General features: G+C 48.5%; 1 protein-coding gene across 3 annotated transcripts in view; it reads right to left on the bottom strand.

Moving 5' to 3' along the window:
* The window catches only part of PLEKHA2 (pleckstrin homology domain containing A2), a 57692-nt gene that overhangs the window by 13590 nt on the left and 27682 nt on the right, over positions 1–16420 (bottom strand). For all 3 annotated transcript variants that reach the window (XM_084879754.1, XM_084879753.1, XM_084879755.1), the window contains 7 exons: positions 12264–12312; positions 10529–10626; positions 4832–4972; positions 4167–4313; positions 3819–3887; positions 3333–3403; positions 742–805 (listed from right to left, as the gene is read on the bottom strand). In XM_084879754.1, coding sequence (XP_084735880.1) covers positions 742–805; positions 3333–3403; positions 3819–3887; positions 4167–4313; positions 4832–4972; positions 10529–10626; positions 12264–12312 — 639 coding nt within the window. The remainder of the gene's footprint in view (positions 1–741; positions 806–3332; positions 3404–3818; positions 3888–4166; positions 4314–4831; positions 4973–10528; positions 10627–12263; positions 12313–16420) is intronic.

Raw genomic sequence — 16420 nt, 5'->3', positions numbered from 1 at the left:
TACCCAACACATGAGGGAGGGGTGACCCCTGTGGAAGGGAGGGGCACTTGACGCCTAGAGGAAAGGGCAGGGGAAGCCTTGAAAGCATTGGCTGAGCCCTCCCCCACCCCCACCCCCCATTTAAACCAACAGGCGACACAGCAGTCTTAGCGCTGGAAATGTATTATCACGATGCTGCATGAGTCACAGCACGGGCTGGGCTGAGGGCTTGTTTGGAAATCTGCCTTCCCAGCGCCTATGATTTTAGGAGCTGGGAGAGCTCCAGCTGTGGGTGGCGGGGAGCAGCTTTGATAGCTTGGGCGGCCAGAGCCCAAACAATGGCTTTCTCTGTGCAGCTGGGCTGTGCACCTGGCGCCTGCACAGGGGCCTCTGTGCTGCTGTCCTTCCGCACTCTGGGATGACCACACGGCGGGGCTTATAAATACCCTCCGAAGGAGAAGTGAAACCACTGACCGGTTCTCCTTTTCTCTGCTTAGCTGGCGCCCAGCAGCTGGGAGCAGCTGATCCTCGCTCACGTTTCCCCAGTACAGAGGCTCAACCTGCTCTTATCATTTCATGGTTGGGAAGCTTCTGGCAAACATCCTGTTTAGAATAAAACGGGACTCACACTGGCTTTCAGGGGCTAAATTTACCAACCAGAAACTTCAAGCAAAATAAAAGAGAAAGCGCAGGAAACGGTGAGGCGTCGAGCACACGGTTCTCAGAAATGGAACAAAAAAAGGGTCTTCTTGGAGCTCTTACCTGTACGTAGAAGGTCCTGGAGCTTGTGATGATTTCAAACAGGTTGTCCCTCATTAAGAGATCACTAGACAGAGAAGAAGAAAAAAAGTTACGAGGCAGGCTGAGGCTGGCACACATATCAAGGACTTGCTTTGTCCTAAGTCAAGGCACCAGTACCCTCTACCATGGAAAGGCCATTCCTCCCTCGGCCCCTGCCTCGGAAAACATTACAGGGCTCTCCTCTGGCTTTACCCCTTAGAGCAGGGGTAGGGAACATCTGGCCCATGGGCCACAGAAGACCCAGGAAACCATTTGGTCTGACCCTGCCAACGCATTAGGGGCGAATTAATTAAAAGTTCAAACAAGCCGGGACTGGTTTGGCTCAGTGGATAGAGAGTAGGCCTGCAGATTGAAAGGTCCCAGGTTCAATTCTGGTCAAGGGCATGTACCTTGGTTGTGGGCACATCCCCAGTAGGGGGTGTGCAGGAGGCAGCTGATCGATGATTCTCTCTCATCGATGTTTCTAACTCTCTATCCCTCTCTCTTCCCCTCTGTGAAAAATCAATAAAATATATTTTTTTAAAAAAAGTTCAAACAAATATAGCATGCTACTTTTTAAGCTGATAATTCTGCATGCTAGTCGAATGATGTTACTAATATCCAGATGGCCCTAGGCAGAAAAAAGGTGCCCCGTCCCCCCACCCCCACCCCCCCGCCTTAGAGGGTCTCGGGAGGTTTCAACGTCCCCATGGGACCTCCCCACCACACACATGCACATCACCACTACCACCAGGTCTCACCAAAGAAACCTACTGCTAAGATATACCACACCCCACACCACCTATAGTCGCGGGTTTGCTGGTTTGCTTTAATGGCTAAGATGTACCATGTGCTTTGTGCAAAGTGCTATTTAGAGTGCTTTTTATTTTTAAAATCAAGTAGGTAAAAATTTTATTTTATATAGATAGGCACATAAGTAGATCTATCTATATATATCTGTCTCAATATAGATATATAGGCATATACAGGCTATCCCCCAAATATGTATACACACTTTGAATGATTATAAAGTTGGTGTTGCTGAACATACATTTCACTTTCAAAGCTAAGTGAATCATCAGCTGGTAGTGTCTATAGTGAAACTTTATATCTCAAATTTAATTTGTTCCAGAAGGCCGTTCGAGAAACGACTTGTTTGAAAACCAAATCATTTTTTCTCTATTAGAAATAATGTAAATTGAATTAATCTGTTCCAGACCCTCAAATTTGAAATTCCATTTTAAACTTTCTTATATAAAAACCTAATATACTGTTCAATTTATAAACACTTATTTTCTTAAATTTATCAAGCCACACCCCCCACTAGCCTGAAACGAATTTTTCATATATCACCGCCTCAGAATTGCTATCACTGGTTAACGCCTCTTCATTTGTCTAATCAACAGCAGTTTTTCTGCCTTTTCATTGCCTGTGAGTGTTGGTTTGTGAGCCCGTTCACACCCTTAGGAACATTAGCACTCTGGATGGCCTCTTCATGTTTTAAAATCGTGCTAATTGTGGATTTCCCCAGCAACAACAGCATTCTCTCCCTTGTTTGTTGCCTGAGAGACTCTTTTTATCACGCTGAGGTGTCAGCAGGAAAGGGTTGTCAGGTTGAAAACTGAAGTTTTGGTCAACAACCAAGACATTTTTTTTCTGTGAACAACTTGATGAAGAACCAAATGTTCAAGAAGGGAAATGTTCGAGAACCGAGGTTTGACTGCATACATTTTGGGGGACACCCTATATATAGAAAATTGACATATAACATTATGTTGGTTTCAGGTGTACACCATAATGATGGGATATTTTCATATATTGTAAAATGATCACAATAGGTCTCGTTAACATCCATCACGACACAGTTACAAATTATTTTTCTTGTGGTTTCTAGAGGTCCAGATGCCCTTGCTTTTATAAAGCTTAGTTCCAGGAGCGCCTGTATTTGGTGTGGACCCCAGGCCCACAAATCACCCTATGCACCATGACACTTGGAAGGTAACCATTTCCTAGCAGAAAGAGGAGCACATTAAAAAGGTCTTCTCTTCCTGCCCAGTGCAGGTGACAGAGTTGCTATATCACCCTTGTGTGAAGGAGTATCAGGGGCTTGTCCAGGAGGGGATGGGGAGGGGGAGAGAGAGTAAGAAATTCAGGGAGGAAGCACCGGCTAGGAGTGAGCTGCCCACAAGTGCTGCGAAGTGAGTGAGGAGGGCACAGGCCCCTCTGAGCCCCAGGCCTCCTGTGGGAGGAGCATCTCACTCCCTCCAAGAAGCATCTCAGCGCCATTCTCTTCCTTGTTCCTACACGTTTTCTTTTTCTCTATCAGAAAATTATCACACAGGCTCATCTCCCCAGGAGCCAGAGTAAAGCAATGGGCAGAGGATACGCCAGCCCAGTGTGACCTCACACCCATGTCAGCTAGGATGGGGTGGTGACTCCCGCCACGAGACCTCAGGCCTAAGCCTTGTCTTGGAAGAAGACGCGAACAGAGCTGCAGAGGGCAGTAAGCAGCGGTTCCAGAGGGCAAGTGGGGGTTCAGATCAGGGAGGAAAAAAATAAGCGGAGACAATTACCCAGATTTGACCAGACACTCGTGGGTCTTGAGGACATCCTTGAGAAATATAGTGCGCAGTGGTTCTCGGTCCTGGGGGGGAGAAATGGAGAGATAGATCAACGAGGCCATCCCCATAACGCCACAGCCCAGACCAGCTAACGGACATGCCTCTCTCATTGGAGGTGGTTGGCTAAAACCAGGTTACAAGCAAGGCAAGGTCTCAAACGAATCAAGAGTAAAAAGAATCTACAAAGATGCTCTGTGGCTCTGACCATAGGACAGCTCGCTGCATAGAAGGAGGGAGGAAGTTCGGGCCACTGTAATCACGAGCACACAGGATGGATGGAGATAAGACAGAGGCATTTTGGGAGTCTGTGTGTGTGTGTCCACATCTCTATCCACATCTCTGTCCACACACACACACACACACACACACACACACACATAGGTTTACCATGTTCCTCTTCCCTCCATGACCTCTCAGAGGCCCCGAGCAACTACAAACCTGCTCACACTTGAAGTAGCAGATGCTAAAGTCATCAAGCGCAAAGAAGCGACGTTTCCAGCTCTTCCGCTGAAATGCAGAGTGAAGAGCAGCCGTTAGGAAGGGGTCTCAGCGTGCCGCCGGGGGTTCTAACCCTAAGCTCCCAGGACACAGCCCACGGAAGCCCGGCTCCCATCAAGGCAAGGCCTCTGACCTGTGGGTGAGTGTTTGGTCCCAAGCCCCTCAGGATTGGGGCGGAGGCACAGGGGACTGCAGCTCCTCCCTCCAGATGCCTCTCCCAGGCTACACCCACCCCCACCGACTCAAGGAGTCACCACAACCCGCTCCAGCCCCAGCGCGGACACTCACCACATTCCCCTGCTTCACACAGTAGCCGCTCTTAATGAAGGGGTGGCCCGTGGGCACCCGGCAGCCCGTCGTGGGAATGTAACTCTGAGACCGGCGAAGGATGGCGTGGGAGCCTGGCTCACTCCCTTCCTGCCCGTCCCCACCGTTCTACAAGGAAACAGCGTCCGGGTTAGCACCTGCCCCTCCGTCCGGATTCAGCTCACCGCCACCCCAGCTCCCTCTGGCCAAGTCCCTGGCCTCTTCGCCCACGATGAGGGTCAACGAACTAAACCAGAAAATACGGATTTCCTTTGCTCCCATCAGGCGCTGTACCAAGTGCTTTCATGGACTATCGCTTAGGGAGGGTGGGCAGGCCCAGGCGAGAGGAAAGACAGAGAAAGCAAAAAGGAGGAGCAAAGAAGCGTCGCGGGCCTTCCTCAGCCCCACACCTCAGAGGGTTTACACATGCTCCTCCCAAACTGCCAGCCACACAGCTTCGAGCTTCCGTGGCCTCAGTTTCTGCACTGCCATTACTTACATCCACCCGGACCCGGCATTTTCTTGCCACTCCAATGTGGCTCCGCCTCGCCCCATTTACCCAGCCCTCGGTATATCCCTCTGTGCACACTTGCACACACCAGGGGCAAGACGTATCCCCACGCCCCCTGGCGGCCCCAGCCCAGCACCTGGTTGATGGGCGTGTGGACCACCACCCCTCCGATGATCTCTGTCTTGTAGGCCACCTGCGGCTTCTTCTCGAGGGCTGGCGGGACTGCTAAGCTTTTGAGAACTTCCGTCGTCAGAGGCAGGTTCCCAACTTTGGGTACCTGGGAAGAACGATGGAATTGCAGTTACCAGGGAACAGAAGCATAGGAAGAGCAGGGAGTCAAAAGCAGGATGGAGAGGGGTGAGAGAAGCTAACATTCTAAATTATAGCAAGACACCCCTCTCGTCCCCAGGCCTTTCATTGATCCAGAGAATATGGATAAGTCTGCCAGCAACTACACACACACACACACACCCCCAACAAATGTACTGAGCACCTACTGTGAGCCAACCCTTCCCTGGCAAGAGACTAAAGATAAAACAGCAAATTTAGACACAAGTCCTGCCCTCATGGCACGTATGTGCTACTAGGGGAGACGGACAACACCTGCAGAGCAAAACAATCAGAATAACTACAAATCTTGGCAAGTGCCATGAAAAATATACATTGGAGCTGAGCTAGACAGCAGCAGAGGAACTGCTAGACATGGAGGGGTCAGCGGAGGTCTAAAGAGGAAGGGACATGCAAACAGTAGCCTGGAGGGGGAGAAGGAACCAGAAATATGAAGACAGAAAAAAGCATGCCAGGGGACAGGTAACAAGCATGTGGTATATGATACAGAATTAAGGAGCATGAGCTTTGCAGCCCACAGGCTAGGGTATAAGCCCTGATCTGTCACTGACTGGCCCAGTGACCTTCGGCAAGTCACTGAATCTCTCTGGACCTACACGGTCTCCTGTATGAAATGGAAAGCAAGAGAGATCAACCAAAGGACTTATGTGCACACATATGAGCCTAACCAGTGGCATGAGTAGGGGGAGGATTGAAATGGGGGGTTGAGGACAAATATGTGATACCTTAATCAATAAAGAAATTAATTTTTAAAAAAAGAAAGAAAGGGCTATGTAACCCCAGCAAAAACAAAGAAATCACATTTATGGCGTGGAGCTGCTGTGGTTATCAAATGACAGCGCATATACAGCTAAAAACTTTAGAAACACAAATAACAGCACAAAAGTATTACAAATCATTTTAACTGACATTTCACAAATGGTGCTAACAGTACAAACTCAGCCCTTTCTGAAGTGTGAATTATGTCTGTCCCTCGCCACGCTGACCCAGCAATCATGGCATGTTCATGGCTGGTTTGAGACCACAGGCCACATACTGCAAACTGGTTCCCAAAGGCAGACGTTGCCAAAACTGTGTTTTGTTTGCTCTACACAGTACATGTTTCGATCTACATTCAATATTTGGGATACTGCCTGACCAGCACAGCTCAGTGGTTGAGCATTGACCTATGAACCAGGAGGTCACGGTTCGATTCCTGGTCAGGGCACATGCCCTGGTTGTGGGCTCGATCCCCAGTGTGGGGTGTGAAGGAGGCAGCCGGTCAATGATTCTCTCTCATCATTGATGTTCCTCTCTCTCTCTCCCTCTCCCTTCCTCTCTGTAATCAATAAAAATATATTTAAATCATTAAAAAAAAAAAAAAAAAAAAAACAGGAATTCTCACTAAAAACAAAAACAAAAACTTAGGCTACTACACATAAAAATCCAGATTTCCAGCCCCATCACAGCTCACTCTTTAAAGGGGGAGTATATTTGTCAGTTTGCCACTGACCCTACCGCCCCCACTCCAGAGCCTCATGGCACTATCCTCACTTGGGTTGTTTTTCGTCCTCCCTGTCTACTTCCTCCCTGTCCCTTAAAGTTTGCAAACTCTAAAAAAAAAAAAAAAAAAAAAAATTCATTTGCAAGAGACAAAGAGAGGCCCAGAATACTCAAGTCATTTGGCCAAAGCCATGACTAATAACTAACCAGAGAGCAGACCCTGACTCCCAGCTGGTGCGGTGTCCACAGCATCACAGAGCCTCTCATTCACGAGAACTCAAGCACCCTGCGTGGCTCTGCCAGGAAAGGAACTGCAGGCTGAGTGAGAAAAGCTAACACCCTCTTCCTCTTCTCCACAGCCTAGGGAGTCAGAAAGACCCAAGAATCTAGACCCTTCAAGAGCTCTCAGTTCAGGGGGACCAAGGACCACTCCGTCTGGTATCCACTCAAAGGAGGAAGACCACTGTGATTACACGGGGGGGCCCTAGAAAGATGAGACCACTCTTTCTTGCCTGCAAACTCCGCTTACTGAGGCAAGGGTGACCTCTGCCCACCACCTTGCCAGACTGGGCCACAAACCCACCCTGCCGTTTCCTCTGGCTGCCGAGAGAGAACAGTCTTCCCATTGCTTTGGGACTCCATTCAAGGCCAAGCAATGAGCTAAACTCTTTCTGCATTCTCCCTAATATTGAGCAATCCTATCAAGTAGGCATTAGTGTCATTATTCCCTCCATTGTAAGGTAAACAAAAGCTCATTAAAATGTAGTGATTTACCCAAGGACTGCCTGACTCCCCAGCACTTAATACACCTACTTACTTATTTATTTACCTATCACCCTTTCTAATTTCCTCCAGAGTTTTGCTATTGTGAGATAAAATCACCACAGAACAGCAGAAATTCTCCCCAAATGACCCTTAGGAATCCCTGAAACTCAGCAAAGAAATAGGGACATAGGCTTTGAGGTCGCAGTGGCCAGGAAAAGCCTCAGAGAAGCTCGGCCACCCTGTGGCCTCTCAGAATCTTGTCATCCACCCGGAGAGCGGCTGGTAGTCAGTGTGCGTGCCCCTGCAGCGAGCATGTGCTGCTTCCGACCAGCCTTTCCTTTCCAAAACCATTCCTCCCCTGAAGATTTTGACGCGGTCTATGAAGGACAAACTCAACAAAAACTATGCTCCGAGCTTGAAAACAAGGTCATCCTTTTGGTCTGCCCATGGCCCAGCAGCCAATGTGAAGGTGTGCCCTCTGCCATCCACCTGTGGTGTGTTCTCTGGGGCTGCAGATCCACGTGGACCTCATGTGCGCTGTGTAATGAGACTTGCAGGGACTCATCTTTCTTCTCACCGGGCTCAGCTGGACTGCTATAAGGGACAATCCCTCAGGAGTGTGGGGGTGGGGGACTGTGCTTCACTTGGTATAAGTGAGGTAAAACAAAGCTCATGAAAATGAAGTAATTTGCCCAAGGTCTGCCTGACTTGCACAGCCCTTTATAGAAACGCGGTGAGTTCAATAATGCCCCCCCCCCCAACCTCAGAATGTGACCTTATTTGGAAATAGGGTCTCTGCATGTGGAATTACATTAAGATGAGGTCATATGATTTAGGGTGGGCCTTAAGTTCTATGACTGATGTTCTCATAAGAACAGGGGAGGTCACACAGACACACAGCCATACCATGATGGAGGCAGAAACAGAATAAAGCAGATACAAGGCAGAGGACAACACCAACGGCTGCTGGGAGCCATCAGATCCTGGAAGAGGCAAGGGCTCTCCTCTAGAGCCTTCAGAGGGAGCACAGCCCTGCTAACACCTTGACTTTGGACTTCCAGCCCCCAGAACTGGAAGAGAATACATTTTGGTTGTTGTAAGCCACTCCGTTTGTTGCAGCAGCCATAGAAAAAAAATACAGAAATGCTAATACTCTGAGAAAGCCCAGTTCTTTAAATACCACATGTGGAACTGTTTTCTTCGATCATAAGGACTTAATGACCTTAGCCTCATATGAACAGTGATCTGTGGGCAGAAACACTGGATCTATCCTGGCTCCAGAACCTTAGGCAACCAACCCTCTTTGATCTCTAGGCATTTCCATTTCCTCCTTTATACATAGGGATAATAACACTTGCCCATCCTACTTAAGGTTTTTATAAGGCTAGAATGAAGCCACGTAGGTAAAAGAGGTGAGTAAGCTAATCTATTTTAACACTGCTGCTCGTTTTTAATATTTTTATAAACTCCTAGGTCCTGAGAGCCAGAGGGCCCTGGGGTTTCAATCCCAGCTTTACCACTTACTAACTCCTAGACTTTAGGCAAGACCCTGATTTCCATTTTCCTTATAGAAAAGATGACAATAAAACCACCTCTTTCACAAGAGTGACATGGGGGGTGAACATATGGCACGTGTGAAGGTTTACCTCAATACCCTTTCATCTCTGCATTCCCCCCAAGTGCCTGATACTTTGTATAAAATAAATATGTGTGTCACGAATAAGGTGCTCCAGCCCCACATTCACCCCTCATCCTAACCCCGCTAAGGAAGGATACACAATAGAAGATGTTGCAAAAGTGGAGAAAGGAGCCAACACTTCCAGAACATGAAAAGATTAGGAGGACATAGCGTACCCGTCCTCTTCCTTCTGTCCCACATAGTCTTTGGAGGAGATGTGACTAGCGTAACAAGGAAAGCGAGGGGGTCGTGGAGACTGTGGGGACCCCGAGGAAGGACAGACATGGACTTCCAGCCTCTGGGTGCCACTTTGCTCTTCCCACTCCCGGGGCCTGTCACTCCTGCTCCAGGAGACCAGAGAAGAGCAGGGGTCCGAGCTGCTTAGAGCCACTCTGTGCTCCAGGCACGAAAGAGAGGGGAAGAGGTTCTCTGCTGCTTTGCCCTGGGCAGCTCTGTTCACCCGGCAGGAACAGAAGAGGAAACCCCGGAGGACACACTGAACGAGGATAGAGTACTAGACAGTGAAAGAAACACCGAACTGTGGAAGACTCCAACGCCAATGAAGAAAACCTTCACCTAACAGCGCTCAAGAGCCACGTACACAGCCTACGGGTGAACAGGCCCATGGGTTAGCAGCAATGCCCTCCCTTTTGCTCCCTCGGCACGGGTTTACCAAAGTTCCTCAGAACAGCAAACCTAACAGGCAAAACTGCTTCCGTGACTGAACTGCACTCTGCAGGTCCAACATCACAAGTGCTGGACATGTGCAGATTTCTCCTGTTAAATCACAGGAGCCCTGATGAATCTGGAGAAAGATCTGCCCCAGCACATGATGGCTATTATTGGGAGCCCTTGGAATGCAAGCATTTCCGACTGTAGGATACAGAAAATCAAACTTTTCAGCATACAAACCATGTTTATTATGCCACATGTCTGTCTAAATTGGTCAAAGGTCTAGTTTTTGTTTTGTTTTTTTCCTAAATCATAGTTTTCCATCTCCTCCTTCCAACCCTTCTCCCTTTCTTTTTCTAAAAGAGAAGAAAGGATTTCTTTATTCATCAAGTCAAGTACTGGTTGGCCAGTCAGTGCACGAGTTCAGTGATGCTTTTAAACTAAATGCTTCGGCAGGACAGGTTGCTGGGTGGCCTCGAGGGATTCCCACAGGCCACCTCTTAAAGTAAGAAGTGCATCCCCTCAAGTCAGGACAAAGTTCCGACTTCCCTCCTCATATGCTTTCCCCTTCCTTCTATTTCTCGCTGTCAGCAACGCATTTTCCAATCCCACCACCTTCTGAATCAGCATTACCCAAAACACAACTGACCCGGAGCCCTTCCAGGAAGCACACAGCAGATGCTCCATAAACTTCCCCTTGAACTTGATTCAAACCCAGACTCTGTGCAACTTGTGGTCAGCCAAGGTGTAAGAAGAGGTAGGGGAACTGGGTCTAGAACGAACTTCTGGGAAAGCCCCTGTTGCCACTGGAATTGTCCCCCACCCAACCAGGCCACGTGCCAGGAAGAGGCGCGGACCCCTGCAGAAAGGAGAAGCAATCATACGTACAGTGATTTTGCTGGCTTGGTTCAGAGCTTCAACCCAGTCCTTCAGATCTTTCTGGTCATTGGCTTGAAGAAAATACCTCTGAGAGAGCGCATTGATGACTGCGGAAGTCGTGGGGAAGAAGGGAGAAAAATCCAGGTCAGAACACATGCAACACCAAGACTCCACAAACTAAGGTACTTGAAGTAGCGGGGTGGAGGATCCCATGTGGGAAGGCACCTGCATGACTATTTGGGAAACAGCAGGCTGCAATGCTCCCTCTTTAAAAGCGTAGATTATCACCCAGCTAGTGTGGCTCAGTGGTTGAGCACCAACCAATGAACCAGGAGTTCGACGTTTCCTTCCTGGTCAGGGCACATGCCTGAGTTGCAGGCTCAGTCTCCAGTAGGGGGTGGGCAGGAGGCAGTGATTGATAGTGCTAACTCATCATTGATGTTTCTATCTCTCTCACCCCCTCTTCCTTCTCTCTGAAATCAATGAAAACATTTTTTTAAGTGTGGTTTACTCCACTGGCCTCCAAGAATGACACCTGACATTAGCAACAACCTTAACATGCTCTTGTGCGGTGATGAGGCTGCTAGTCTGCCATCAACAAGACACACGCTTGAACTGCTTTTTAGAGGTGCCAACAGAATTACATTCATGATGACACATTTATAATTTTGGCCACAGGGCCCCTGTTTCCACTGGCACAGCTTGCCTGGGTTAGCAGTATTGTCTGTGGTTGGAAAAGAGAACAAAGCTTGCCTGAAATCAAATCATCAACTCTGTGACCTTGACCTCATTTTCAACCTGTTCTTTCCTCTGAGCCCTCCATTAGGGTCAACAATTTACTTCTGGGTTCATAATTTTTTTTTTTTTAAATAGACCTGTTGACCACAACATCGGAGAGAGTCCTTTTCAAGCTTAGCTATGATATGAAAAATACTGGAAGAATCAGAGCACCTAAGAAGCTTGAACCAACCTGAAGTTGGGAGAGAGGACAACTCAAGGGACCACTGTACTCTCCTAGCACCAAAAAGCCTGAACTATTGAAGGGGTGAGAATCATGGGACACAGAATTCATTATCTCATTCATTCATTCAACACCTTCTATGTGCCAGAACTACTCTACATGCTGAGCATACAGCAATGACAAAGCAGAGGAATACCCCTCCTTCATGAGCTTACATTCAGAATCATGCTATATATACGAGAGAATACCTGCTAGCTCAGAAACTATCTGTTAGCATTCACTTGTAGCACTTAGTACAGTACTGAGAACACAGTGGGCGCCAAATAAATACCGATGATTCAGTGAGGCCTCCATGGATTGGCTCTGCTTCCTGTGTCACCCCAACACTGTCACTCTTTGGGCGATACTAAATGAGACCCCCCAACAGAATACTCCTTCTTTTTTATGATCCCCCCAACTTTCCGAAGTCTCCACCTTTCCTGAGCACACCACTATTGAGCTCTGAATGGAGGGTTCTAGAAACTTCTAGTAGATACCTTGCACCTCGCCCTGTGGAGCCAGGAAAACTTGCAACGCCATTGAACGTCTGTTTTAGGGTGATGGATAACTTTGTGGTGAGACCCAGGAAAGCAGTATCACTTGAGAGCCAGGAAACATCGCTGTGACTGAAGTCACTCACACACACAGGGTGTAAGTCAAAGGTGGTCACAAGACCATCTCCATGCCAAAGAGGAAGTTGCTGTAGGAGTTTTCAAAAAACCCATCTTCTGGCTCAGTACTTACCAAAGCAAAATGGAGTCTTTGGTTTCTGCTTTGGAGTGGCTATGCTCACCTATATCAAATAAAAACATAAAAGAAACATAACTATGTTTCTAACAATATTTATAAAGCATTCCCCCCCAATTTTTTGCTGAAACTTTTCTCACAAAAACAAAACAAAACAAAAACAAAAACAAAAAACAAAACCCGCATATAAATATGTGAACACTTTGAAAATAATAATTACGTGGAAACCCTGTACTCACCATCCGGATTAAGAAATAGGACATTATCAGCCCCATTTCTCAGAAGTCCTTTGGATGCCCCTCCCTGATAGAGTTCCATTCCCAGCCCTCAGAGATAACCACTATCTTGATGTCAGTGTTCATCTTGATTTTTGCAAAAACACTTTTAATAGCCATTGACTCCTGACAAAATTCTCTTGGGACCACAAAACCTATACTGGCCCCACTCGCACTAGTAAGATTCTACTCCTCTCTCAGCCACCATGCCACCTGCCTAAACAGTTTTCCAAACTGACAGTGGTTTTGCCACAAATACATGGATTTCAATTAGCGCTCCCAGAAAGATGAGGCAGCTGGTCACTCACTGCATCTGGACACACTGATAGATTTCCTCTCTATCTACCCCGACTGCTTAACCATGAAAGCACACACTTCTAACATGTCCCTAGAGGGGCCAATGGAATCAAAGAGCATAACTATGTATTTAAGAAAAGGGCCTAAGAAAGCAGAACTATTTCTATACCTCCTGCTGTTTGATTTCATCTTGCTTTTTCAATCCTACCCCTGGCATGTATGTTCCTGTGCTTGTGTCTATGTGAATCCCCCTCACTGAGCTTCAAATACACTGAACAGATAAAGGAAAGCAGCTCATGTTCCATCCCATGCCCACAAAGACTAGGTGACTGCCCTTGATGGAGGATGGACCTCCCTGAAGCAGGCCTCCACCACTGTACCTGCGTTTTCCAAGGGGCCAGCCACCTTCCTCCGAGAACTATTCCCATGTTGCCATAATCCTCCTGTGGACACCATCCCTTCATCCCCTTTCCAGCAAGGACATTCTCCTACTTGTTCGCACAGAGGGCTCCAGGAGTGGTTCTTGCTTTAAAAGAAGGCATGAAGCCAGAAACTAAGGGGGAAAAATCTCAAGTCAAAATTAAGGTCTCCCAGGTGCTAAGGGTCAGATAATGACGGACCCACCCCTCTGTCTGGATTCTCGCTGTGGGCTCCAAGTTCTTTCTATAAACCTGCCCAGATTCCTTAACAACTAACATTAACCCTGCCCCCAATACTTCATATGGGAAGTGAGGTAGCGGCCTATCGAAGGAAAGACAGGCAGTACAGCCTCAGCTCTGGTGCCAGAGGACCACGGCTCAAACCCCAACTGCAGAACAAGGTCTTGGAGCTCCGGTGCAGCTCTGCCCTGGGGCCCAGGGCAACCCTGCCCTACAAGGTGGCTCCTGGAGCCGGGGAAGGGAAGGGGCGGCCACCTCACAGAAATCTGTCAGTGACTCATTTTCTTGCTCTGTCCCTCTGTGTGCCTGTGGATCCTACCCGTGGTTCCTGTGTAACCCTGACCACCGTAAAACTGCCTTGGCTATCCCGACTGAAAGAACACATCTATTTCATGGCATCCCTTCTACTTTCGGCTTTGGGATGGCAGGAGACTCCAGCTTATTTGAAGACTCCTGCTCCCAGAACTGCCATTGGTCACTGACTAGGAAGAGCAACACTAGTGGGCACTTTTCACCCTGGCTGAGTGACAAATGGTCCACATCGACCGCCAATTGATGACCAACCTATATTGAGAAAATGCTACCCATGTGCTCATGATGGGAACTGACCCTTTCATTTGTTTGTTTTTGTTTTTATACCAGTACGTTCTCCAGTGTTCAGTCAGGGGTATGCACGCACATCTAGAATCTGCGTCATGCCTCGTGGCTTACCAAAGGGCTATTTGGTAAAGCAGGTCCTTGCTGCATTCACAAGGCATCAGTTCTGGTTCTGCCCTTGATGGGCTGTTAAACAAGGGTAAGAACCTCAATTTCTCTGATCAGCTTCCTGATTAGCAAAACCAGAGTGAAATTAGTAGTCCCCTTCTTATGGTCACAGGAATGGCAAAAGAGGAAAATGAAATGATATATACCTGTGCTGTGCCCCTCAGAGAGAAGGGCCAAGATGGGGGGGATCGGGTCTCATTTACTATGGTCAGGCCTCCCCCTGACATTCTGGTGACTGTGGAAGCAGAATCCATGGTCCCAGGGAATATATCTTCTCCCCCCACACCCCCAGATGTTGGGGATCAGGCCGGGCTGGGCAGCATCACTCAGACACAGTGAAGGAGCCGAAGGTCCTGAAGAAGTGTGGTTGACAGGCTGACTAGAGAAGGCAGCCAAGGGCAACCGTCTGCGTGGCCCAAATGGCCTCCACTGAGTACCTGCACAACTGTGGTTGACTAGTGGGATCCTGGGTTATGCAAGCAGTGAGAGGAGTCGGGGATGTGAAGGGGGCATGAGCACAGGTCACCCGGAGAGTGACGCAGATGAGGCTGCTCCACAGTGACACACACTCTCGGGAACTTGTTCTTATCAGATTAAACACAGACCACAGGACCAGCCAGCTCATCGGTGGCAGCGCTCTGCTAGCCAGCCCCACCCTGCCTTGCCTTGGCCGGAAGTGGAGCTGGGGCCCCTCCGGCACAGCAGCAGCTGCAGAACAAGGTCTTGAAGCTCCGGTGCAGCTCTGCCCAGGGGCCCAGGGTAACGCTGCCCTACAAGGAGGCTCCTGGAGCCGGGGAAGGGAAGAAGCAGCCACCTACACAGAACGATGGGAGGGGCTCTAAGACGGATCTCTGAGCCAGTCAGGGGTTCCATGAGCCCTGAAATTACAGGCAAAATTTTGGTGTGTACACCCCATACATTCTTTACCTGGACAATGAGCCCACACTTTTCACATCAGACTCTCCAAAGGATCCATGATCCGCCCAGAAGTTAGGAATGAGGACCCCATAAAAAAAGTTAAGGGATATGAACTTTCTCTATGCTGAGATGGATTCCCATGGTCCAACGAGGACCCAAATGTTATAAATAATAAGTCTAGCGGCCATCTGCTGACAGGAGCTTCTCACGTAGTCTTTCTTCAGGGAAGAACCCCAGACTGAACTCTTGGCTTCCTGCTCTTTGCCCTGCTTACTTAAGCTATCTGAGGCAAATACTGTAAGAGAGTTCCTGGTTTTGTCTTTGGACCAACAGACTGAGACTGCCCCATCCAATCCAAACTATACAATTATACCCTCATTTGCATTTAAAATGACCAATCGTAATCATAACTCCATTAACAACCAATCAGGATACTACCGAATGCCTGTGAATTGGGACCACATGATTGGCACCAATCAGAAACATACAATTTGGATGCCTCATTTGCATACAACGGATCTAATTGGGAACCTGGTGGGGAACTTTCCCTATACAAGATGGCACACTTAGTTTCGGCCAGAAGCTGCATCTCCCCAGCTTGCAAACCATTCACCTGAATGAAGTCTCTCCATGTTCTAATAGTCTTTTGGGGGATTTTGGTTGACAGGAACCACTATTCTGGAAAGGTCTTCCTTATAGTTACTGAGGGCAAGGCCCTGACAAAACAGGACACCAGCTGGGGCCAGGGCAGTGGGGCTGGCTGTGTAGAAGGGCCAAAGGCCAGCATCAATTATTTTCTTGTTTGCCCAAGAACTGGTTCTGCTGGGACTGATGCCCTGAAGGACATCAAGTCAAGAACTTTCATCTCTGTTGGCCTTTCTGAAGGACCCCATTTTCCCAACACTGGCCCTCAAGAAAGAGCACCCCTGAACAGCAGCCACACATACACCACAAGGCAGGCCGACACTGTGGTTAAACCTGCCCCTCTTTCCCTCCCCCCACCGCGCCCCCCCCCCCCCCCCCCGCCCTGCTCTGGTTTGGCTCAGTGGATAGAGCGTCAGCCTGCGGACTGAAGGGTCCCAGGTTCGAGTCCAGTCAAGGGCACATGCCCAGATTGTGGGCTCCATCCCCAGTAGGGGGTGTGCAGGAGGCAGCCGATCAATGATTCTCTCTCATCATTGATGTTTCTATCTCCCCCTCCCCCCCTGCCCACTCTCTGAAATCAATAAAATCAATAAAA

This window comes from Pipistrellus hanaki (genome assembly GCF_964339955.1).
Source record: "Pipistrellus hanaki genome assembly, chromosome: 3".
NCBI lineage: Eukaryota > Metazoa > Chordata > Mammalia > Chiroptera > Vespertilionidae > Pipistrellus > Pipistrellus hanaki.
This window is presented reverse-complemented; position numbering and strand designations above follow the sequence as displayed.